Source organism: Rattus norvegicus, chromosome 1 (genome assembly GCF_021556685.1).
Source record: "Rattus norvegicus strain SHRSP/BbbUtx chromosome 1, alternate assembly SHRSP_T2T, whole genome shotgun sequence".
Lineage (NCBI taxonomy): Eukaryota > Metazoa > Chordata > Mammalia > Rodentia > Muridae > Rattus > Rattus norvegicus.
In genome coordinates this window covers 150793063-150817134 of record NC_141534.1, presented here as the reverse complement: position 1 = coordinate 150817134, position 24072 = coordinate 150793063, and the positions used below count along the sequence as shown (strand labels likewise).

Sequence of the window (24072 nt, the reverse complement as noted above, 5' to 3'; positions counted from 1 at the left end):
GTTAGGGAAGTTGCCTTAAGAAAGGTCATACCCAGACTGCATTGGTACTCCAAAGCCAGCTTCTTGAGATCCATGCCAAGAGGATACCTTGATTCCTACTAAATCTTTCTTCTCTTAAGTTACTTAAGAGAAGTACATTCTTACTATACTGGGTAATTCCTCTTCTGCTTCCAGATTCGGTATTATGATTTTCTGACCCTTTATTGGGGCTCCAGATCTCACATGAGGAATGCCAGAAGTATGGTAAAACTCACCAGACCCCTGAGGACAGGGAGAAAAGAGACTGTGGCCCAAGAGGCAGGCAGTGGCTGCACCCAGAGGATGAGTTCCCCCGGAGCTGCATGTGACTCAAGACTGTTGGTGTTAGCTTATTTCAGGCAGTAGGACTTATTCTTCACCTTAATTACTGGTCTTTGAAACTGCCACTTAAGGAATGGTTGAAGGAGCCAGGGTATTTCACTTAGAGAAAATGAGACATGATTTCTGTCTGCAAGTATTTGAGGGGGTGTCATATGAAGGAGGAATTAGTCTTGGGATAGTTCCACAAGGCACAGCTTGGAGCAAAAGAGGAAAGTTACAAAAGAACGAAGTGAGGTCAGGGGCATGAAAGGGCACTACATGAACATTAAGCTATGGAAAAGGAAGAGTTTTCATGGTTAACCAGAACTATACATTACAACTATTGATACCATTCTTCTTACATTCTAATAGACCAAAGAGCAAAAGGGGAAATGAAAAGTAAAGAAAATGTAGTTTTTACACTGCTGTTAGGACTGTAAACTAGTCCAAAGATTGAGTATACTGAGCAGTTTGTATCAAACATTTGACAATGTGTGTGACTTATGATACAGCACTCAGATAGGTGGAAATTTATTCTAACAAATTGACTAGAGATATCTGTGTATTGTGTTCTTAATCACCTTTAACAACTGTGAAAGAGCCAATGAATCCAAATGCCACTGAGAGAGAACTGGCTAAAATAAATGTGGAAACTATACGCCAGCACATTTCATAGACATTAATGAGTGTATGTGCTATTCAAGGATGTTTGAGAACAAAGTAAAGTGTAAACAATTGTTTTTAAATGGCCACAAGATAGATAGATAGATAGATAGATAGATAGATAGATAGATAGATGGATGGATGGATGGATGGATGGATGGATGGATGGATAGATAGATAGATAGATAGATAGATAGATAGATAGATAGATAATTTTTAAATTATAAATGAATAAATCATACATGTATATTAAAATGAATATCAACCATTTATTTCTGTCTATGGATTATTGGAACATTTTACTTTCTGTTCATGTCCACATTTTCCCCATGTTTTACCTGATTTTAATAATAAGAGAAAATGATGTTTTGAGACATCAGTCTGAACTTTCAAAGGTGGTGTTCTAAATGATCGGATTATATGGTTCACGGAGAACTTGAAAGCACATCGTTGTCTGCCTGTTGAGTCTGCTCTTGTTCTGGAAGTTTCTGTGAAGACAGAGGAGGTTCTAGAGAAGAAGGCTGTCTTCCAGTATCGTGACTCATGCATGCATGCAAGGGACTTAGTTGTCCTTGCTGTCTTACTTTGTGGCTGCTGGGACTGTTTCTTTATTAATAGCTGCATTCTTAGCACATATAACTTAGCACATATAATTCTGGCTCACTGCTCACATCCTGGAAGGCCCCAGGGCAGATGCTGTGCTCGTCTTCTCACACCCATCTGTCATTCAGACTTAGCAAGCATTGTGTTTATGAAGGCTGGATGAGTAGGTGCATGGATGGATGGGATGGGTAATTGGAGGGTGGTGGAAGAAGAAAAGCTCTTGAAACAAAAAATGGGGGATCTAGAGGGGTGCCTGTGTGAAGCCAGTTCTTGCTAGACTTTCTAAGTTTAGAAAAGTCAGTTTCGTGGAACTTTTTTGAGATGGTTAGTGACAGAGACAGTTGTGTGGGTTGGATGAGTGGCTAAACTGAAGTCATGACTCTCTTACCCCTTCCTAAGGTCATAGAGTTGGGGTACTGGGGTAGCAAAGAGCTTACTGTAAGGACTATCAGATGCCTTATAAAGTTACAATGCTGGCCGTGCTTGCTCACATGTTCTGCAATTGTAAACAATGACTAAGTTACAGAAATGAAGATTTATGGCAGCTAACTAAAGTCACTATAAATATGAAAAGCCAACCTCAAAAACCAAAAATTTAGTAGCCAAGTAGACTTTGCAATCCAAACCAGAGCTTTATGGATGGATTTCTTGACAGCAACTTATAAAATGGGCACTTAGGCTGCATCTTTTTCTTCCTGCCTGTCTATGGTATACAAATCTCAAAGTAGATTCTGATGTATTCTAGAAGCCCTTTCTGTAACATAGTAACCTTCCTAATTAGTCTGGCAACATTTTACACGATACAGGTTTGTTATTTGGAGTGGGACTAACATGCATTAAGTTAGTTATTTAGTTAGTCAGTAACTACTCTAGACAGGGTGCATTTTATACATTGGGGATGTATTCACAGGCTGAAGAACAAACGCTATATTTCCACAAGTGTGACTTATTTCCATACACCCAGCTGCCTTGCCTTTCATAGAGCCATCTCTGAGCAGATGTCATTTCTAAAGGAGGTATGTGGAGCTTACCACCTAAGAGAGCCGAGGCCTGACCCAGGGTATGGAGTTTGACCTCAGGGCTTGTGGCTTACCCCTGGGACAATCTAGATCTTGAAAGCATTTGGCACTTTCTTCACTGGTGAGGTGGAGTCTTTTTTTCTCACTTTCTTGCTGACTTTCAGTAAGCCATGGCCACAGCATGCCACAGGCTTGAGGTTATTTTGCAGTTCTGGCCATAAGCCTCTGGGGCCAGTCCAGTGCTCATACTTCACCCGACAGCTCGGCTCTGACATGAGCTCATCTCCAACAGCTCTGGGTTTCTGGCAGCTTGCTTCTTAAATGCCGTTTGTTTTTCTACCGTGCGAAAGTCTCCAAAACCACTTGCTGGTATTGAGGCCACTAAGTCACAAACCATGGCTTCACCCCTGTGCTTCCTAGCCACCCTACCCTGCCCATATGTGGCATGCTCAGAATCTCTCCTGAATCAAAGCCACCCACCGCATTAGCTTCTGAGATGGAGAATAACTGTCACTCTCCTCTGGTTTTTCATTCTCGGGCAGGGTGAAATGCCACCCCTTGTTCATTTTTGTAGATAGTTTCTGAGATCCACTACAGACATTTCTTTGTGAGGTCCTGGGGATCCTGAGGTGAGGTTGACATGGTGCCTGCTCACAGTGCTGTGGAGGGGACAAACTTCCAAGTCAGCTGCAAAGCCTCAAGTCATAACCAAGGCACAAATTCAACCGCTGGGATGTGTCAAGGCAAGCTTGTCTAGCCTGCGTGGCAGCCTGACGAGCAGAGAAAGAAGCACTGAGAAGAAACATGGGGTAGAGGGAAAGACAACAAACACATTGCAAGCAAAGGAAAAACACATAGACAGCGGAGGTCTAAACAGTAGTACCTTTCATTGGGAAGACTTCGAGGGCTACACTCAGTGAAAAGCCCTTCACATGATTTATTTAGTTAGTCTTCACAAAAACCCTGTTGAAGTGCAGACACAGTCATTTCCTAGTTTCTAGACACCTAAGGATAGCATTGTGGAGCTGTTGGCCCAGCACATGTGGCTAGCAAAGGTTTAAGTTTGGGCTGTACACTCTGACATCTTGGTACATTCGCGTTATACTCAGCCATCTCCACGGAGGAAGGAGTTACTAGCTGTGGTTGGGGTGCAGGTGAAGCACATCAGATCTTGGGTTATCTTAGGGTTTCTATTGCAATGAAAGAGTACCATGGCCACTGACACTCATATTAAGGAAGCATTTAATCAGGCTTATTCAGAGGTTTAGTCCATTGTTGTTAGGGCAGGAAGCATGGTGGTGTGAGGGCAGACTGTGCTGAAGGAGAAACTGAGAGTTCAATAGCAGGAAGAATGGCGGTGTGCAGACAGACCGTGCTGAAGGAGAAGCTGAGACTTCTACATCTTGAACTGCAGGAAGCAGGAAGAGACAGTCACACTAGGCATGGCTTGAGCATCTGATGCCCACCGCCAGTGACATACCCACTCCAAGAAGGCCATAGATCCTAATAGTGACAATGTCTATGGACCTGTGGGGGACATTTTTATTCAAACCACCTTAGGACTGGAATACTTATCCCGAGAGCTTGGATCCGTCTCTGCACTGTATCTAAAGGGTTTTGGACAGTAGTCCGCTAACTAGATGGAACTTGTTTCAAGGCTGAGGGACCAGTGAAGAGTGGTACTCTGTCTCACCTTGGGAGAAAATAAGGCTGAAGGAGGGCAGTAGCTATGCTGATGTGAGGTAGCCAGGATAAAGCCTGTTCCAAGATGGCAGATGTGGCGGTGGGCAAGTCTACATGAGGCAGGTAGGAGTGCTGCAGCTCACATCCAGGAAGTCTGATTGCACAGTCTATATGCTTACACACCATTATTAAGCTTGACTGGCTTCTCTTACTCCGCAAATAGTGGACAGATCACTTTGGGCTTCCGACTGGAATTTGCAGGTCAGCTATTTGGTCATTGTCATATTAGGCCATCTATTTATATACTGTTAATCTATCATCTGTTGTGTTTCAAGTCTATCTCTCAAATCTATCATCTGCCTGTCAAATCTACCATCCATCTTCTACCGTCTAACAAAACTGCTATCTATGTAGTTCCACACACTGTGTACATTGGCAACACTTATTAGGCTCGGTGGATTATTTTTAAAAAGAGAGAGAGACAGAGCATGACAGTGCCTGCCTTTAATTCCAGTAATAAGGAGGCAGAGGCTGGTAGAGCTCTGTGAGTTCCAGGCCAGTCAGAGCTGTACAGTGAGGTCCTGTCTCAGAAAAATAATTCATTTAATTTACTATAAAAAGAAGATGTGAGATTGAGAAGGGGATGTGGGAGGGGAGTCCAAGAGGTATTGGGAGTGAATATAATCAAAATACATTGTAGTATACGTGTGTGAAATTCTCAAAAGAACAAATTAAAATACACTTTTTAAATTGTTGATATCACCTATCACTTGTCTGTCACCAATCTGTAAATCTGCTATCATCTACCTCTCAAGCCTACAATCATCTTTCAAACCCTAGTCTATCCTCTGTCATCTCTCTTTCTGCCACTTGTGTGTTACCTGCATTGGTCAGGTACTAAGCAGACCTCATTGGTTATGTTGTTTCTATATCCCTATCTTTCTCTACACCATAACCCTGACTATTTGGTCCATTTCACCATGCCACAATGAGTCTCCCAATAATTAACATCTAAAAGGGTTGGCAGGCCCCAAACTCCTGATCCCTCCAGTTTGAAGATTTTCTCACTGCCCTGTACAGTTGCAAGGAGAATTCTTGAGGTCACGGGGTTTCCAGGAAGACACTTCTCCAGCATCTTTAGCGGTTAGTTTCTAACTTCTGAAGTACAGATGGCTGAGCCTGCCGTGTCTTTCCTTTCAGAACCTCTTCCTGTTGTAACACATGTAGATTGTTTCCTGAGCACCTAGAGCTCAAATGTTTGTTCAGGTACGCTAGTGGGGTTGTTTTCACTCATTTTAATGACTAGGCTGATTCAGCCTGTATGGGAGGCTTGAGCTTTCCCTGTAAAGAGGTGCCCCTCATGCACCAGAGTCACCTCTGTGTCTCGAGTTCCACAGCTATTTCCTGATAATTCTTTGGCCCCCATTATATTTTTGTTCTTCATATGAAGTTCTTGGACTTCTTGACCTGATCTTCTATTTATGGTCACCACTCCCTTTTCTGTTTTTAACGTGACAAGTGCGTTTTTTCATCTGCACTCAGTCCTCACTGATGACGTTGCTGTCTTTCTGCAAATATTACATCCTCTACACTCCCAGAGGATCGACTTTAGATTTCTCTCTCTTATAAAGCAAGCGGAAACAGTTGCTCTGGTTCCTTACCTTGGTGTTCCCTTTGTCACATGCTTCCCATTTCCATGTGACTTACCTTAGACATGTCACTGTGTCACGGTCTATTCTGAGAGCTGACAATTGTGCCACCATCCATTACAGAGGCTCTAGAAAGACCTGAGTAGCCTTAACCAGGACAGAAAAGGAATATTTGGCTTCCCTGCAGTCTTGGGAATGCCAGAACAAAGTTTCACCTGTGTGTTCCCAGGGCTATGGACAGAGTGGCAGGTTACAAGCCACACATAACCTCAGTGAGAGTCTTAGAAATCTTTAGCCATGCAGTTTCCTAGGAGTCCCTGAGACTTGCCCTTTTTCTGGACTCATCTCAAGTCAAGCTTACTCTACTCCTTTCACTGTTCTGGTACAAACCTTCCACTCCTCCACAGGCAGTTACAGGGGCTAGGTTTCCCCATTGTATTCCTCCTCAATTCGATCTGGCCTGATCCATGCATCCTAAAACCACCTCACCCTTGCTCACCTTCCCCAGTTTCCAGCACTGGCATATATTTCTTTCTGTGTCAGGCCCTGGAGCCTTTCATTGTAATTTGGAAGGGACAAGTGGGTACAAAAGCATCAGCTACACCCATAAGCCTTTTAGGCTAATCCACTTTTAAGGTTTTCAGGCAAGATCCCTGAAATTCAAGATATCCACAGGTCAACCTTTTTATTTTCTTCAAAATTATCTGCCAAGATGAAAGTCACTAGACTGCAACAAAGGGATTCCGTTCAATCCACTGGGAAACTTCACGATCTGCTTTTGTCTTTTGGCAAACGGTGCTCATTGACAGAGCATAGTGCAATCTCTGAGAAGCCTACGGTGATGAAACCGCTGTATCTTTATTGAGACTTTCCCAAATGTGTTTTTGCAAAAGTAGATTTTTCCCTAAAGTTTACAAATGTTCCTCGGGGAAAGCTTTGGCAGTATGCGGTGAGCAAGTGCCCCAGATTGCTTGCAGCCAGAAGACAGTTGTTCCCCTTCTGCCTTTTGTTTTGTGAAATACAAAAATATGTCTTAATTCGCATGAGGAGGTGAAGGCCAAGGACAGCCTCTTTGCAGAGAGACTGAAAAACAAGCCCACTTTCCACTTTGTCTGCACTGGGTTCCTGGAACCCTTAGTGAGGAATGAAGAAGCCTCCCTCGCCAGTACTGACTTCCCCTCCCTGTAGCAGTTTCCAGGTCCAGCTCGTTTGCATTGTTTATACGCTCCAGATTTATTTCTCGCTGGCGGGAGGGAAGAGGCGATTCGAGGAGGGTGATGTAGATTAATATGAAGTGAAATGAGTTTGTGAAGCTGATTAGGGAACCACTGAAATCTGTTAGAATAGCTGCAGTTATCCTGTTCACATTAAAAAGCACTTTGCCATTCCTGCCAGGAAGCACTCCCTCCTGACTTCTCTCCTCCTACCCTGGCACCCAACCGTGGCCCTGTGGCCCATCTCCAGGCGCTGTTCTGCTCCCTGTGACACTGTTAAGCACGTGGCATTGGAATGAGCTGGGTCTGTTTGCCCCATCACGGTGGTGAACTCTGCAGAATAAGAATAGGTTCTCCCTTCTCTGCGGCAGAGTGTTGGGCCCCCTGCTTGGTGCAGCACCTACAGCCTGTCACATCCAGAGAGCTTGGGGTAGCACAAGCCAGCGCCTCCCATCCTGAAGGGTTCATGGCCTCAGGTCCATCCTGAGTGCAAGCAGACATGGTGCCGGAAAGGTGGCTTAAGATCCACATCTGGATCTTCAGGCAGCAGGAAGAGAGCGTGACTGGGCCAACAATGCTCCTTTTTGCCCTGCTCCTTTTTCTGAAAGCTAGATCTCTTCTTTTAAAAATGTAGTTCATACGGCTCCATTCTTTTACATGATGTTTCACTAGTCGTTCATTCTCCAGCTAGGAGCATGATGACCATCTCTATTGGGAGTCTAATGGGGCTTGTGACGTCTACACACCGCAGGTGATCGTGGTTTTTCTGAAGGTTAGCTCTAGAAGTAGTACAAAGGTGACAGATGCACAGAGCTATCACCAAAGTATCTTCCAGAAGAGGATAATAGTGTCCTTTCCCCACTTCCTAACATCTCTAGAAGTTTCTGTCATCCTTTAAGCTGTATCAGTCTGTTATTTGGTGTGAACTCAGAAGAACTGTGACATTTTCAATCAAATGTTTCTTAGTAGTAAACTTCTATGTCCTTTCTGGGCACATGGCATTTTGAGTATTTCCCTCTGAATTACATATTCATGGCTTGGACTCATTTTCTCCAGGATAATTTAATTTGCGCCTTTCCTATTTACTTCTAGGAGATCTTGCTACAACTGTGTCCAGATCACTGTGTGTGTTGCTAACATTGCCTTCTAACCCGAATTTACCTTTGACTCTCCTTTATGCTGGTTTTCCAGCCCACAGATTGTCTGGTCTACTTAAGTGCAAGACTGCACCTATGCCTCTCCTCTTTGAGGCATGTGGAGCTTGACACTTAGATGTCCTCTGGCTTCTCCAAGTATAAGGAGTGTTAATGGCCTAGTGGAGGGGATGCTGTTCTGTTGATTTGTTTCTTTCTTTCTTTTTCAGCTGTTTTGTTTTGTTTTGTTTTTGCTCTATAAGAATTATCTAGTGCTGATCCTTCATTTCTCTTTGCATGTATCACTTTTCTGCTGACTTAATCCAATCACAAACTATCATTTTATCTTGTATGGTCTATAAAGGTAAACCAGTACATTATGTAAAAAGAAAAGAAAAGCAGTGTCAGTTGCCTTAAGACTAAAAGGCCTGGCTCCAGTGAAGGCCCATCACATGCCTGCTGGGCCAATAAAGAGATGTGTTCTTAGCTGAAACTACTGGGCTGCCATTCCCGGTGGATATAGGCTTATTCTTACAGAAGAGGCCTTCCATCTACAGGGGTGCACGAAGTCTTCAATTGCTGGCTTAGAAGATGAAGTGAATCTTCACCAGACCCCGTGTTATATTATCCCTCCATCCCCCTGGATCTGTGCCACCTGCAGTCACAAGAACCCGCTGAGTTTACCATGTATACATCCTGATACTAATGAACCCAAGAAGCCCTGCCCTATTCTGTCAGCAACTACCTTTTCCCAGCCACTGCGTTTGCCTGGACCTGGTGGTCACTTTGCACTTAGCATTATACAGTTTTTACATCTATTTGTCTGTCTTTGGGTTCTCCAAAGGGGTTTGACTGTATTATTAGCACACACACCATCAACACAGAGCTGAGAATATGATGGGAGCTTGGAATAATAATGCTTCCTCCAAGAGACATAGACTCTCTCTCTCTCTCTCTCTCTCTCTCTCTCTCTCTCTCTCTCTCTCTCTCTCACACACACACACACACACACACACACACAAACACACACTCACACACACACACACACACACACACACACACACACACACACACACACACCAAGCAACAAAAGAAACCAAACAAACAAAACAGTGCCAAGCATGGAAACTCCTTGAGTACTTGCTCAAGGGAATCCAAGAGACTAGAAAAACAGTATAGGCTATTACCCTTGTTTGCCTCCCAGGATGTGAAGGGAAGGTAAGATCCTATTGCTGTAGACACTGGACTTGGAAATATCAAACTAAAACTATTATAAAACCCTCCTATGAAGAATAATTCAAAGTCCTGCAAACGACAACAATGACCAGCACAAGAGGATATAGCCAAGCGTGCAATAGTGGCACTTATATTTTGGGAGTAATCAACAGCCACTTAATTGGATATAGAACCCATTCAATAGGAGATTTATGCCTGGTACTGTAAACTTAGCCAATTACCTGTGTCGAATGATATCATGGACCCTAGCGGAAAATCTACTACAGCCATGTTCCTAAACTGGTATAATTCTTAACTTGATTCTGCATGTCTATCTCTATATCTATAGATAAGTGTATTACTCGCCCATCACCAAAGATGTTTTGTTTTGTTTTTTGCAGCAGGGAAAGACCATCAAAGAAACCCACAGTTGGTCAAAATGCAGAAAATGAATGACTGTGGGTTGACCATCCCAAATTGCTACACCTACAGCACAACCCCTACACCCAGGGTTCAGGGAATATTGCAGAAAAGGTGGTAGAAAGATTGTAAAAAAAAAAAAAAGTCATGATGTTTCCTATGAGATACTATCTTCCATCTATGACAGGGAGTTTCATCCATGAGATCTCTTTTCAGTGAATACTTATTTACTAAGCCTACACAGGTAAGGATAGAGCACAGAAATGTCTGTTGTAGCCATGGATGATACACAACAATCCTTATCCAGGACCACATCCTCACTCTCCTCTCCTCTGCCGGGAGCATCTCAGACGTACATCACTTTCTAGAATTACATAATATCCAGAAGGGTAGTAGTAAGCTCGTTCCAAAGTTTGAGTCTTCTCAGAAGTAGGAGAATGTGCTGTGGCAGTCTCAGCTAGTGGAAACCACTTTGTGTTTCTTTCACACCCATGAAATCTTAACAGTATGGTCGCCTAAACACGACAGGCACAATGACAACACCAGATGACATCCCAACATGGACGAGGGAATAATTTTAACAATTATAAAAGTACAAACATATATGTGGAACATTTTGAACACTTCTGAAAAAACATAAAAGAGATTGAAATACATGATTAAAATGTTTCCCTGTGCTTTGGGTGGTGAATCAACATTATGAAGGCATCTGTTCTCCTAAATTATAACATTAATCAAACCTATTAATAATGTCATCAAACTATTTTATGAAGTTAGCTAAGTTTCATGTAGAAAAACGCATTTAAGAGTAGCCAAGAAAACACTATGGGGAAACCTTAGCAAATATTAGAACACACGGCAGTGCCTCTGGGATTCAGGTAGTAGAATAGAAGGAGAAGTCCATAAATAGACCTAAGCATGCATCGGGATTTATTGCAAGATGAAAGTGGTATCTTAAATCACTGTCTTTAAGTGGGATAGCTGCAGAGTCACATACTTGAAGATAAACATCAATATGTACCTCATACCCTACACATGAGAAATGGCATTCTAACTGTGACTCAGACTTAGTCTTATAGGCAACGTTAGAAGACAAAGGACCATGTGGGAGAACATCTACAGGACCCCTCTCTGGAGGGACAACCCTTTAAAAGTGAGACTTGGCATATAGTACCCAACTATAATCCTATCTCTTGGGCAGTAGAGACAAACAGATAAGAAGTTCAAGGTCTTCTTAGGTACTTACCAAGTTTGAGGCCACCTTTGGATATAGAAAACCTGTCTGGAAAAAACAGCTTTGGGAGATAGACAACCAGAATCCAACAGAACAATGGGGAAGAACATGAACGGACAATTCATTAAAACTCAAAATGTAAATCAGTTCTAAACATAAAGCAGTGCTCAAACATAACTATAATTACTGACATGCAAATTAAGACATCTATTCTCACCTGTCAAACTGACAAAAACTGACAGCACATTTGGTTGGCCAAGAACATAGAGAAACAGACTTAAAGACATCAGTGGCTGGAATGCAAACTGATACAGTCCTTCTGGAGGGAATTTAACAAAACAGAAGTATATCTATATTTGACCCAGCCATCCCACTTCTAAAGAACTACCATCCTTCAGGCACAATACCAGTGATTAAAAAACATACATGCTAGAATTGCATTGCTTCTAACTGCACAGCATGAAAAACTCCTCACCATTCACACCTGAGGGATGGTTGGATAAATATGGTATATCAGCACAACTGAGTGCTATGAAGTTCTGAAAAGAAACTAGGGAAGAAATAACTCCATGAACTAATCTGGAGGTTCTCCAAGATGTACTGTGTGTGTCTGTACACATGGATGTTTGTGTATGTACAGGTACAGGTTTGTGTGCATGTCCGTAAGTACATGTATGTGCAGGTCAAAGAGTCATCTCAGGTGTTGTCATTCACCTTGTTTGTCTGTTTGTTTGTGACAGGGTCTCTTAGTGGCTTAGAACTCAGCAAGTAATCTAAACTGGCTAGTTATCAAGCCCCAGAAGATCTGCTCATTTTGCCTTTTAGTGACGGGATTACAAGTGTGCACCAATGGACACAGTGGTGCATGACTTTTATCTCAACACTTAGGAAGCAGGGACAGAAAGATCTCTGTAAATTTAAGGCCAGCCTGGTTTGCATCGCAAGTTCCAGGAGAGCCAAGGCTGCATAGTGAGACCTGGCCTCAAACAATCAAACAAGAAAAAGGAAAAAAACAAAAAACGAAACAAAACTAACAAGTTGTGCACTACCTCTGATGGTCTTTGATCCTTTGATTCAACAAAAAGTGAATTGCTTGCATGATCAACAGGACCTATTTAGGTTTCTTGCTGATGTTTCGGAGAAACTGCATACATAGAGATGAATGATTTGCATCTTACCCTGCTTCACTGCCTCTGTGTCATCCATCCACAGATGCAGATGGTGATGTATCATGGAATCATGAGGCATTGTCAGACAGAGAGGAACAGGAAGCAGTACGGGGCTGCTGAGTCACTGGCTAGCGTCCCAGCTCTGAGTGGCAGCCATGGATCTGCATTTTCAGTTGCATGAATGAAATCTGTGGGTGCTTTCCCCACTTAGCCAGTCACATTGGGCATGTTCATGATGCTACATGTCTCATTTCAGGAATGAGCATACCCGAAGAAGATGCTGATGTTGGACAAGGCAGTAAATATTGCCTTGTGGCAATCGGGAGGCTCCAGGTGAGCAGAAAGCCTGACTTGTATGTTTGTTTGTTTGTTTGCTTGTTTTTTCAAGACAGGGTTTTCCTGTGTAGCCCTGGCTGTCCCAGAACTCACTTTGTTGACCAGACTGGCCTCAACCTCAAGAGATCCACGTGGCTCTGCCTCCAGAGTGCTGGGTGAAAGGCAAGCTCAAAAAGTCTGTCTGTTTCACCTTCAATCAGGGCTTGTTTACTACACAGCACCAGAGACGGAGTTTGGATGCCCCTTCATTTGGAACTCCTCTGTACTCAATATGTATGGGGTTATGTGTCTCCCTCTGGCTCAAAACCTGGACTTTAAAAAGGTGTACCACAAGGGATAGTCCACAGAGACCTTTCTGTGTCGAGGGTTAACAGGCCTCCCCCCCACTTACACCAGTCACTGCAGAGATGAGTTCCTCCAGAACTCACATCCTTGCCAACCACCTTTAAAGTCCCCCAAGGGCCTTGTGGGACAAAGTCCAAACTCATCATTCCATCTTCCTCTCCATCCCTTCTCCCCATCTTCCCACATCCTTCTACCAAACCACATCTTTCCGTTTTCATGAAGCCTCCCCATGGTTTCCCATCTCTGTGGTATTTTCAAGCTGTTTCTTCTACCTTGTATTTCTTAGTTACCCTCCTGCTTTCATAATTCCGTCTGTGAACTTCCTACCTTCTCATCCCTTGAGATCTAACTAAATGACTGCCAGTCCCCTTAGTTAATACTGACTGTGGCTTCCCACTGTGCTCTCTTCTAACACAGAATTCTCGCCTCAACTCCATCCGCTCTCTGTTGCTGTGGGTAGCAGAAGGTGTGTGCATACCCTCTCAAGCAGGGACCCTGTCTTGTTAAAAACCTAATTTATGGGAGGCTGGAGAGTTAGCTTGGTGTTAGAATTGACTGCTGTTCCAGAGGACCCAGGTTCAATTCCCAGTACCCACCTGGAAACTCACATCTGTCTGCAACTCCAATCCCAGGAGGAATGATGCCTTCTGGCATCCTCAGGCACCAAGCACATAGGAGTATGGATATACTTCAAGCAACACACTCATACACATTCAGTAAATAAATAAAGCTGAGTGTTTCACTTTTTTGATATCTGGTATACATTAGCCACCTAGTCACTTGGCTTATTCATTTGACATATAGAGTGTTTTCCAAACTGATGAAGGCAGGCAGAGTTGATAGTCCAGAAGGCTAGTGTTTCACATTCTTGGTCTTCTAAGTCTGACCATTTTCAAACAAACGGAGAAGCAATTTCATTCACATAAAACAAACACTAGATCCTCTTCTCAGGTGTGTAAAATAAGAGTATCTGTGTGAATTCAATCCAGAAATACATACTTTTCGGGTCTCTACACCAATTACAGAGGGGAAAATGAAAGAGGAAGAAGATAACATTTACCGAGCTCCAACCATTTACCAGCATGGTGTGCAATAACTCTTATCATCACAAGTGCCCTGAGGAACTATAGCTTGTTGTAAATATTCTTTATTCCCATTGCCTAATAAATGTAAAGAAAGCGGCCAGGCATTAATTCAATTCATCACACTCATCTTTCCAGTGACACAGCAGGATGTGTGGAGTTCAAGCTCTGTGGATTCTTGCCACGTCCTCATCTGCATCTTTATCAACCCTCCATTCCAGGTGACCAGCTCTCCTGTGTGCATGGACATGAGTGGCATGTCAGTGCCCACGGAGTTCCTGTCTCGGCATAACTCTGATGGGATCATCACGTTTGTAGACCCAAGATGCATCAGTGTGATTGGCTACCAGCCCCAGGTCAGTGGCTAGCCCTGAGCTCCTGATATGGGTGAAAGATTTAACTTCACTCAAAAGGTATTTATCTTACTTGTTAAAGGTTCAGCACAATGACACCACAGAGAAATGGCCGAGGAGTACAGACTCCCTGTTTAACCAGGCTGACACTCTTCACAAGCCAAAGTGTTTGTTGTAAGGCAACACCACCATCACAAAGGATGGCAGTTAAGATCAGTTCACAAAGATTCTGTATGTCTGACAACTGTCAAGATACCTGAGGGGTATACTGTGACCTGTCAGATAGAATAAAGTGAAAGCCAATGGCCCCTGACAGCAGTGCATTTCTGAACAGACCTGTGCATCCTGCAGCAGCTCCCCTGAGTGTCTGGGCGCTCCTGAGACAGAGGAACTGCCCTTTGCGGCTGAGTTGGGCTCACTTCACCATGTGCTCATGCAGGTTCTCATCACCGAGATAGCTTACATCCTTTGCTGTTTAAGACACTTCCCTAGAGCACACTTGAAATTGCTCTTTGATGGTTTTTTGTATTCTGCTCCTATTCACGGTGAAACACACGAATTTTAGATGAAGGCTGGATCTTTTCAAAGAGCACAGAGACAAGTGAAGGTCAATAATGAACAGACTTGAGGCAAGCACAGTTATTATAGCCTCATTCAGCCACTGGTTTCCATACTTAAACAGTTTTAGTTTTCGTAGGCCGCATGTCTGTCCTTGAGCTTTCTTTGGATGTTTTTAAAAATATGTTGATTGCAGTTTGCCTCTCCAAGGCAAACAGAAATAAAGTTGTGTTGTAAAGCTGCTGATCTAGCGCCCAAGCAAAATTAGAAGTAAGTGAGGACTGAGCCAGGGAAATTTAGAATGGACGCAAGGAAGCCAACTCCTCAGCCTGCAGGAGGAGGAAGATCATTTTATCTTTAGGGTTTCGGTGGCCAGGCAAGAGGAGGTGGGCTCAAGAGGAGAGGGTGTAAACAACACCTTTGTCTCCAGGGTAAGGGGTAGAGTGGACTTTGGGGTTATTAAAGCTGTCTGTCCTCTTTAGGACCTTCTGGGAAAAGATATTTTGGAATTCTGCCACCCTGAGGATCAGAGCCACCTACGGGAGAGCTTCCAGCAGGTATTGTTCATGGCGGTGGAGGCTGCTGCTGCTACCTAGTGAGGTACCTGGGGGGGAGGGAGGGCTAGAGGAATGAAGGCCTACTGTGAGAGCCACCAAGCCGTACTACAATGTCAGCCAGCTATTCTGGGCAAGATTTCAAGCATAAGGGAACACATGAGACACATGAGAAATTCATTGCTATGTGGCAGGAGTGGAGGGTAGCCTCTGAGGAGTTTCCCCAAGCACCAAGGCTGGAGAGGGTGACTTGGGAGAAGAGGAGGCTCCTAGAGGAGGGATCAGCTGACATGAGTTGTAAAGGGAAAGAAATGAGAGAACATGCCAGAGGGAGGGGGCTTCCCATGGCACACATACTGATGTGGCCTACCAGAAGGATCCCCGGCAGCTCCTAGGACTGACAGGGAGGCAGTGGCAGGAAGTGAGACCAGCCAGGCCAAGTCTGGGGCCTGTGTCATGCTATAGGGCCTCAGTTCTCTCCCAGGATCCATGAAAGTAAGTAGCAATTCCTTTGACTACATAAGCAGAACAATGCTCTAAAGGGTCACTTGGGAAGCCCAGGTATGCAAATAAATGAAAACAAGGGTAAGTCAGAAGACCGTGAAAGTGAGCAAGGACCTCCAGAGCTATGCAGGACCTGCGGGAATTAGACATGGGAGACAATTTAAGGAGAACATAATCCAGACAGGAATAGTGAGCGAGAGGGAGCCTGGCAGAGTGGCCACCATAATAGTGCAACACTCTTGGAGAGGTCCATAGCCTGGGTCACATGAGAAAAGACTGTTAGCTCCTACGGTGGGGTCAGGAGACAGGAGAGGCTCACTGAAGCAAAGGCCAAAGTGTCACATTTTGGTGAGTTGGAGCTAAGTAACAATGAGACCTGTCACCTCCTCAGCTGGCCTGGAAGGAGGGGAGAATCCTTCCCACCAGGCTATGTTGTACTCCTGGAAAAGGAGAAAACAAACATAAGAAAAGAGACCTATGGCTCACTTTTCAAGAGAGGAAAATGCTGCCATCCATTGGAATATGAGTTTAATTGAGCATTTGTTTTGCACGTATCTCAGGCCCAGCCAATGGAAGGCCTCCCTGTCTACAGAGAACTGGCCCTCTGGCTTCATGCTTGCCTTGTATGAGGCAGTTCTTTACCTCTCCATCTGAGAGCCCAGGAATCTCAGTACCCTGCCTCTTCTCTCAGTGGCCTCTCCCTCACACCACTCCCAGCCAGTTGCTCAGGATGAAGTTCATCATCTCTTAAGCACAGGTCTTCCTGGTACACATTCACAAAAGTAACGACTCCCTGCTCTCTTCTACCTACCTGACTTTTGCAGGTGACCCTTTGTTGTGCTTCTGTTATCATGTCACTCCAAGTCTGCAAAAATAAATACTAGGTTTAGTCACAGTTTTTATTAAAACTTGCCAGCAATGGTTTATATCCTTAGCGTTAAGTACAAGAATCTCCCATAACTTCAGGCTTCACGTAAACCTAGCCCTGTTCCATCCTTTGGACACTATTCTTCAGTCACATTGGCCTTCTCTCTGTTTCTTGAACATTCTCTTTCCCATCTTTTGACCATGTCTGAGCTATTCCCTGGCTGTAATACTGTCCTCTACTCTTCACATGACCAATATCTTTCAAACCATGTCATCTATGAGATCTTACCAGTGACTAAAGAGGTCCCATCCTCCTCTGTCCCTTGTTTCTCCTTTACCATATCATATGTCTTTTCCTTTGTTTACTTCCTCTCTTTTGGCCTCCTTTACTGAAACCTGGCTTTACTGTGGGCAGACCCCAGGCCTGTACTTGTGCTCGCCATCTTCATGAGGGTAGATTTGAACCAAGATACCTAAGTAGATCAGAACTTACAGCATGTGGCTCCCATATGGGGAAATTGTGAAATCAGAATGTTAAGACTTTACCAGGATGCTTTGTGTCACATTTGATGAGTGAAAGGATGTAAATCTATCCAGATCCTTCTTCATGTGTTTCCCCATGGAATCCCCAACCCTACCCCATGAATACTGTCACCATGTTTTTCCTGTAGACATTGGGACTAAGAAAGTTTTGAGTGTCATCCACCACCACTGCCATCATCATTGAACATGTCTAAACAGAAAGAATGGGCATGAAGTAGAAGCCTACCCAATGTTACTCTCTTCCATTTTGACTTCTTGGCAAATTGATGAGAAAGGAATTCTGGGAGCAGATATTTTTCCTGGCCCCTGGGAAGGTACACTGACACCACACTAAACTCAGAACTAGTGTGTGTTCTATGGGCTTCCTGTCTGAGCAGTTCAGTGCCTTTGTTTAAAACAAGAGTTCAAGGGCTGACTCAGCTTTCTCAAGAACAAACCACTTCCCTTTATCAACATTGGTCCCCCTTCATTGTTGGTGGCCAGTGCCCAAAGAACACAAACTCAGGCCAAGTCTGGGTGTGCCTTGGGATGTCTTTGTGGCTCTACAGTTGCTGCTGTCCATGTGTCCTGGACCTGTGCCAAGGCTCCCACCTCTGATGCCACAACCCTGGTTTCCCTTTCACTAAGGGATGAGGTAGCTGGAACAAGTCATTGAAACAGGCTACTAGGGTAAAATGAGAAGTTTAATTTCTTTTTCTATTCAAACCTGCCAGGTTCTTGTGGCATATGTAGTTTGCATAGTCAAATGTGACATGGGATAGGGTGAAGCCCAGGTGAGATGTAAGTGTATGCTCTGGAGGCCCTAGTCTTGCTGTTATGACCAAGGGCAGGATGGGTGGCAGGTGTTGGTAATGATGATGGTTAGTGGTCATCAATAATGTTGTTGGTGGTAGTAATGGTAATATTGATAACAATGGCAATGACTGTGATGGTATTGATGGCTTTGACTGTGATAGTTATGAATAATTGTGATGGTAATAATGACTGAAAATGATGATGGTGATAATGGTGGTGTAATGATTATGATGGTGATTGTGATGTCATCATGATGGTGATAACAGTGATTGTGATGGTAGTAGTCATTACTGTGAGGATGACAATAACTGTGGTGGCAGTGGTTATAATAGTAATGCAGGAGATGATGGTGATTCAGTAACTGTGGTGTTTTGAATAGAAATGCTCCCCGTAGATTCGTATATTTGGATTATTGAAGGGAGTGGCAGTCTTTGACAAGGATTAGGAGGTGTGGCCTTATTGGAGTAGGTGTAGCCTGTTGAAGGAAGTATGTCAATCGGGATAGGCTTTGAAGTTTCCAATGCTTGAATCAGGCCCAGGGTCTCTCTGCCTGCTGCCTGTGGATCCAAAGGTAGAACTCTCAGCTAATCTCCTGCACCATGTGTGCCACCATGCTCAAGCCATGATGATAATGGACTAAACCTCAGCCACTTAAATGCTTTCCTTTCTAAGAGTTGTGTGGTCAGGTGTCTCCTCACAGCCAGAGAACACTAAGACCATAATGATGGTGATGAGTAAGGTGATGGTAATGATTGTAACTGATGGCGATACATAACCATGACAGCTGTTTTCATGAAGAGCCAGGCTAAGCTAGGGCTTAGGATCTTAGCAGCCTCCTGTATTACTAGCTCCACACTTGAGTGAAGCACAATAGGATGCATCACTCCGAGCTTAGTTAGACCTGGGTCGTCTTACCAGCCCTACTTACATGCACAGTTCAGTCCCCCATCACTCCTTGGCTTTCTTGCCTATGCACAGTTGTTGTGCTGTGCTTTCTATAATGAGAGCCAGGAATCTCATTTGCCAGCATTATGCCTACCCTCCAACTCTTCCCTAAACTTCTTTCCCCTTCTGGAATCCTTCATTCAGGTCAGGACCTCAACAATAGGCCTCAACTTCCTAGCCCTCCTAGTGGCCGCTGACATTTGATTGTGGGTTTGTAGCCAATTCTGTGGGTTGTAGTTATCACACATCTCTCTAGCCCCTGCAAGGTGACCTGTACTTTGGAACAGAACATTCACTTTGGCAATGGGAACAGGCATTTAAGATTGGGAAATCAAGGAGTCAGACCATGCATATCCCTTCCTATGAGTACAAAGCCTTGGTAGGGAATCTTTCAGCTCTGAAGCTGAAAACACATTTCTAAAACACATTATTCTGCTGAGCTGACTCATGGCCTGGAGGAGCAGGGCTGGCACCCTCTCCCGCTTTCTCTGTTCTCTACCCTGAATACCATACCCCATATACAGGTAGGTTCTACTTCTAGTCTGTGAAACACAGTGAAAATCTCTCATACCCCCTTAGTTGTTTCTGTTGGAAGAAACAGAAGGTACACACACTCAGGACAGAACACATGGGTTTATTTGTGCTGTGCACCAAGGGAGTACTTCAGGCTACTGACCTGAGAAGATGTAACTTTGACTTCTGGCCCCTGTGAGGAAAGAGGCCGGTCCCAGTTAAGGGACTAATGTAGCTTAAATAAGAATGGCCCCCATAGGCCCATATAGGACATGGTAGTTTGAGAAGGATTAGGAGATGTGGCCTTGTTGGAATAGATGTGGCCTTGTTGGAGAAAGTGTGTCATTGGGAGTGGGCTTTAAGGTTTCAAAAGCCCAAGCCAAGCACAGTCTCTTTCCCTGTCTCCCTCTTTCCTTCTTTCCTTCTCTGCCCCTTTTCCCATCTTCCCCTACCCCAACCTCTCCCTCTCCCCTTACCCTCCCCCATCTCTGCTTATGGATCAAAATGTAGCCTTCAGCTATTTCTCCAGCACCACGCCTGCCTACTGCCATGTGCTATGCCACAATAATAATGGACTAAGCTTCTGAAACTGTAAGCAAGTCCTATGGTGTCTGTTCACAGCAATAGAACGTGACTAAGACAGGGACCAACCGTCTATAAGGCAACATCCTCTAAGTAGGCCAGCTTCACTTCATCCCATAAGCCTCCTTCTAGGTGGTAACAAAGAAGACCTCTGTCCTCTTCCAGCTTTCCTGTTTTTTTGTTCGTTTGTTTTCTTCTCTTGGATATTCCCCCAAGAAGGCCTTGTCTGATACTCTGCAGTGTGGCTGTGCCTGGTTTCCCCAGGGGCAGTGTGGGAGAAATCACCTGTCTGCTTCAGGGCTATGTAGCCAGCTAATGAGGTGTGCTCTAAGTGCTACTGTGTGCAAGACACTGGGCTGGACTGTGTGAAGCTCAGCTCACCATGTCCCCAGGCTACGTATAGTATGGTAGAGACTCCAAACTCCTCGTGGGAAGGAGGCTGCAAACAATGATGTTAGGAGGAGTCCGACCTTGCCTGCTCAAGAGTCAGGCCCTATTCTTGTCAATAACCCATCTGCAACCACAGCCACAAAGACTGAAGACTTACATTCCCAGGGTCTAAGACTGTGCATGCCTACAAGAAGGACTTCTGCTTGCCTTATCTTGCTCTTGGGGGCAAACACATCCAGGCAAGGTCTGTTAAGTCATTCCGATAGCTTCTCCATCTCCCACTTCTTTCTCTTCAGTGAGACCAATACCTGGATGCTTCCAGCTGCCAGTGGGTGGGTGTCTATATACCTCTGTATTGTATGACTGAACGGAGGGGAAACAAACAAACAAGCTATCCCCAGAGAGATAAGCTTGTAACTTGCACATAAGATCACAGGTCTTGTTCCTCTTTGCCACTAGAGCTGTCTTTTCTTAGAGGATTTATTAATCTTTGCATCCTGGTAATGTCATCTGGAAATAGTGAAGCCACCTTTCCAGGTGTCCGTGAAAGTATGCTGGAAACCATACTGCAACATGAAAGCAATGGCAGATCAATACATTCAAATAAATAATGCATACAGATTACCATTTTATTTCACCTCCTTCCTGAGAGTTTATTGAATCCATTTTACAATGTCAAACAGAGGTTAAAATTTTTATGTGAATTAAGTCCATCTAAGAAATAAGTCCATGAGGCATTATAGATGTGCAGCTAGCACTCAGCCCCAGAGCACCTAATGCCCAAGGGGGGAAAAAACGGAAGGAAGGAAGGAAGGAAGGAAGGGAGGGAGGGAGGGAGGGAGGGAGGGAGGGAGGGAGGGAGGGAGGGAGGGAGGGAGGGGAGAGAGAGAGAGAGAGAGAGAGAGAGAGAGAGAGAGAGAGAGAGAGCGTGAGAGAGAGAGAGCGAGCGCTACTCTTACATTGTTGGTGCTGTTCTATGCCCGGCACTGTGTGCGTATGGGATGCTCTCCATCTGATTTGTAGCCACTAAATTAGAAACACTGACTGTCACTGGTCTCTCACATGGGAAGGCAGAGTGAGCCGAGGGCGGAAGCAGGTGGAAGTATGCGCTTAGCTGCTCGCTACCTGTCACTCTTTCTCTCAGGGCTCCCTTTTACTGCTGTTGGCTGCAGCAGCACCCTGTTCTCTGGTTCCGTTGACCTTTTCAGCAGCTGGCCACATTGCCTTGCTGTTCTCTCTTCCTCCTCCTGCTGACTTCCTTGTCCAAATGTTTTTGCAGGTGGTTAAACTGAAGGGCCAAGTGCTGTCGGTCATGTACAGGTTCCGCACCAAGAACCGGGAGTGGCTGTTGATCCGCACCAGCAGCTTCACCTTCCAGAACCCCTACTCTGATGAGATCGAGTATGTCATCTGCACCAACACCAACGTCAAGTACGTGCAGCCCTCCCTTCTGCTGATTATTCACATATGAATGATTTGCTTGAGGCTCCCTTCTCCCCATAGGATCTAGCTGCAACCCGAAACCCTTATGGGGTGAAGGGGCAAGACAAAGGGAGACTCTGGGTTTCTGTTACAATGGCATGCATCCCTCCCATGGTCAGTCAGGTCAGGGTACCACGGCCTCCATTCCATTCTTTTCCTCTGGACATTAAGTCAAGCAGAGAAGTACCTACTTCCTCATCTTGTTGTGGTAGCCACTGTGCCTGGTCTGGTCCTGCTGAAGCTAGTGGGTAGAAGTGGACTGTGCTTCTTGATACTCAGGCCAAGGTCAAGCAGCACCTAAGGCTGGAAGTACCCGCCGTGCTCCCAGCCTGGGAGCCCTGCCTTTTGTGTACATTCCATATCCACGGACCTGACAGGTAAACCTGAGTTCTCATCTCCGCCATGCCAGTTCCTGGTCTTGTGATCTCATGTAAGTCACTTCCTCTCTTACCCTTCACTTCCTTTTCTGTGACATGGTCCCCCTTTTTTGTGTGTATACAGACATGTGCAACTATGTGGAAGCCAAAGGGTGACAGCTAACGTCCTCCTCAGTTGCTCCACCTTACTTTTTGAGATCGAGTCTTTCACTGAACTTGGAGCTCCTGGGTTTGGCTAGGCTCTGACTCTTGCTTCTGAGGGATCACATAAGCACTGCCGAGCCTAGATGATGTACATGTGTGCTAAGGAGTAAGCACTGCTTGCCCTGCTTTAATACTGTGTAATCTCCCCAGCCCATGGCTCCTCCTTTCTGGAGTTAGGCTTAGGTCTGTAGGTCAGACTCGTGGGCACAGTGCCTGCCATTGGGATCATGACTGTGGACAGATCGTGCCTCTTCAGATCAAACATGGAGGAAGTACAGAACTGTGATGCCAGGTGTTTCCATTACACTATCTGGAGACTTTTTCTTTAAATACAGGATCTCACTTTGTAGCCCTGGCTAACCTAGTGCACACTGTGTGTGTACACAGGGCTGGCCTAGAAGTCACAGAGGTCTCCCTGCTTCTCCATTTGCTGTAATTTGACATTTTTAAAAACATATCTAATTTTGATCTTAGATGTTTATAGCAAACTCTTATGTGTTGGTGCAATTATTTTATAAACAACAGATACTTTGAATCTTTTCTACATTTTGTTTTATTTTTGAATATTCTTCACAAAGAATAGCCACTAGATTTCACAACACTGTAGGAACTTGTGTGGGTTGGATGGTTGGTAGGATTTGTTTCTTACTTTCAGGCCTGCTCCACTCCAGAGATTTCATGTCCCTGAGAAGATGGTCATCACATAATAGTAGCATCTTCTTTTTTTCTTTTTTCTTTATTGGATATTTTCTTTATTTACATTTCAAATGTTATCCTCTTTCCTGGATCTCCCTTGGGAAACTTCCTATCCTATCCCCCTTCCCCCTGCTTCTATGAGGGTGTACCCCCCCACATACCAAGCCACCCCTTCCAGCCTTCCCACCCTGGCATTCCCCTACACTGAGACATCGAGCTTTCACAGGACTAAAGGGCCTCTCTTCCCATTGATGCCCAACAAGGCCATCCTCTGCTACATATGTGGCTGGAGCCATGGGTCCCTCCATGTGCACTCTTTGGCTGGTGGTTTAGTGTCTGGGATCTCTGAGGAGTCTGGTTGGTTGATACTGTTGTTCTTCCTATGGGGTTGCAAACCCCTTCAGTTCCTTCAGTCCTCTAACTCCTCCATTGGGGACCCCTGTCAGGCTCTGGCAGAGCCTCTCAGGAGACAACTATATCAGGCTCCTGTCAGCATGCACTTCTTGGCATCTGCAGTAGTGTCTGGGTTTGGTGACTGTATGTGGGATGGATCCCCAGGTGGGGCAGTCTCTGGATGGCCTTTCCTTCATTCAGTCTCTGCTCCA

At 44.7% G+C, this 24072-nt stretch overlaps 1 protein-coding gene across 11 annotated transcripts in view; it reads left to right on the top strand.

Annotated features, from left to right (window-relative positions):
* Arnt2 (aryl hydrocarbon receptor nuclear translocator 2) overlaps positions 1-24072 on the top strand; it is a 161807-nt gene that overhangs the window by 107646 nt on the left and 30089 nt on the right. For all 11 annotated transcript variants that reach the window (XR_015667084.1, NM_012781.4, XM_087629815.1 and 8 more), the window contains 4 exon segments: positions 12598-12674; positions 14326-14460; positions 15498-15572; positions 21988-22139. Coding sequence is in view for 10 of the 11 variants with exons in the window: in NM_012781.4 (NP_036913.3) it covers positions 12598-12674; positions 14326-14460; positions 15498-15572; positions 21988-22139 (439 nt within the window). In the remaining variant the exon portion in view is untranslated.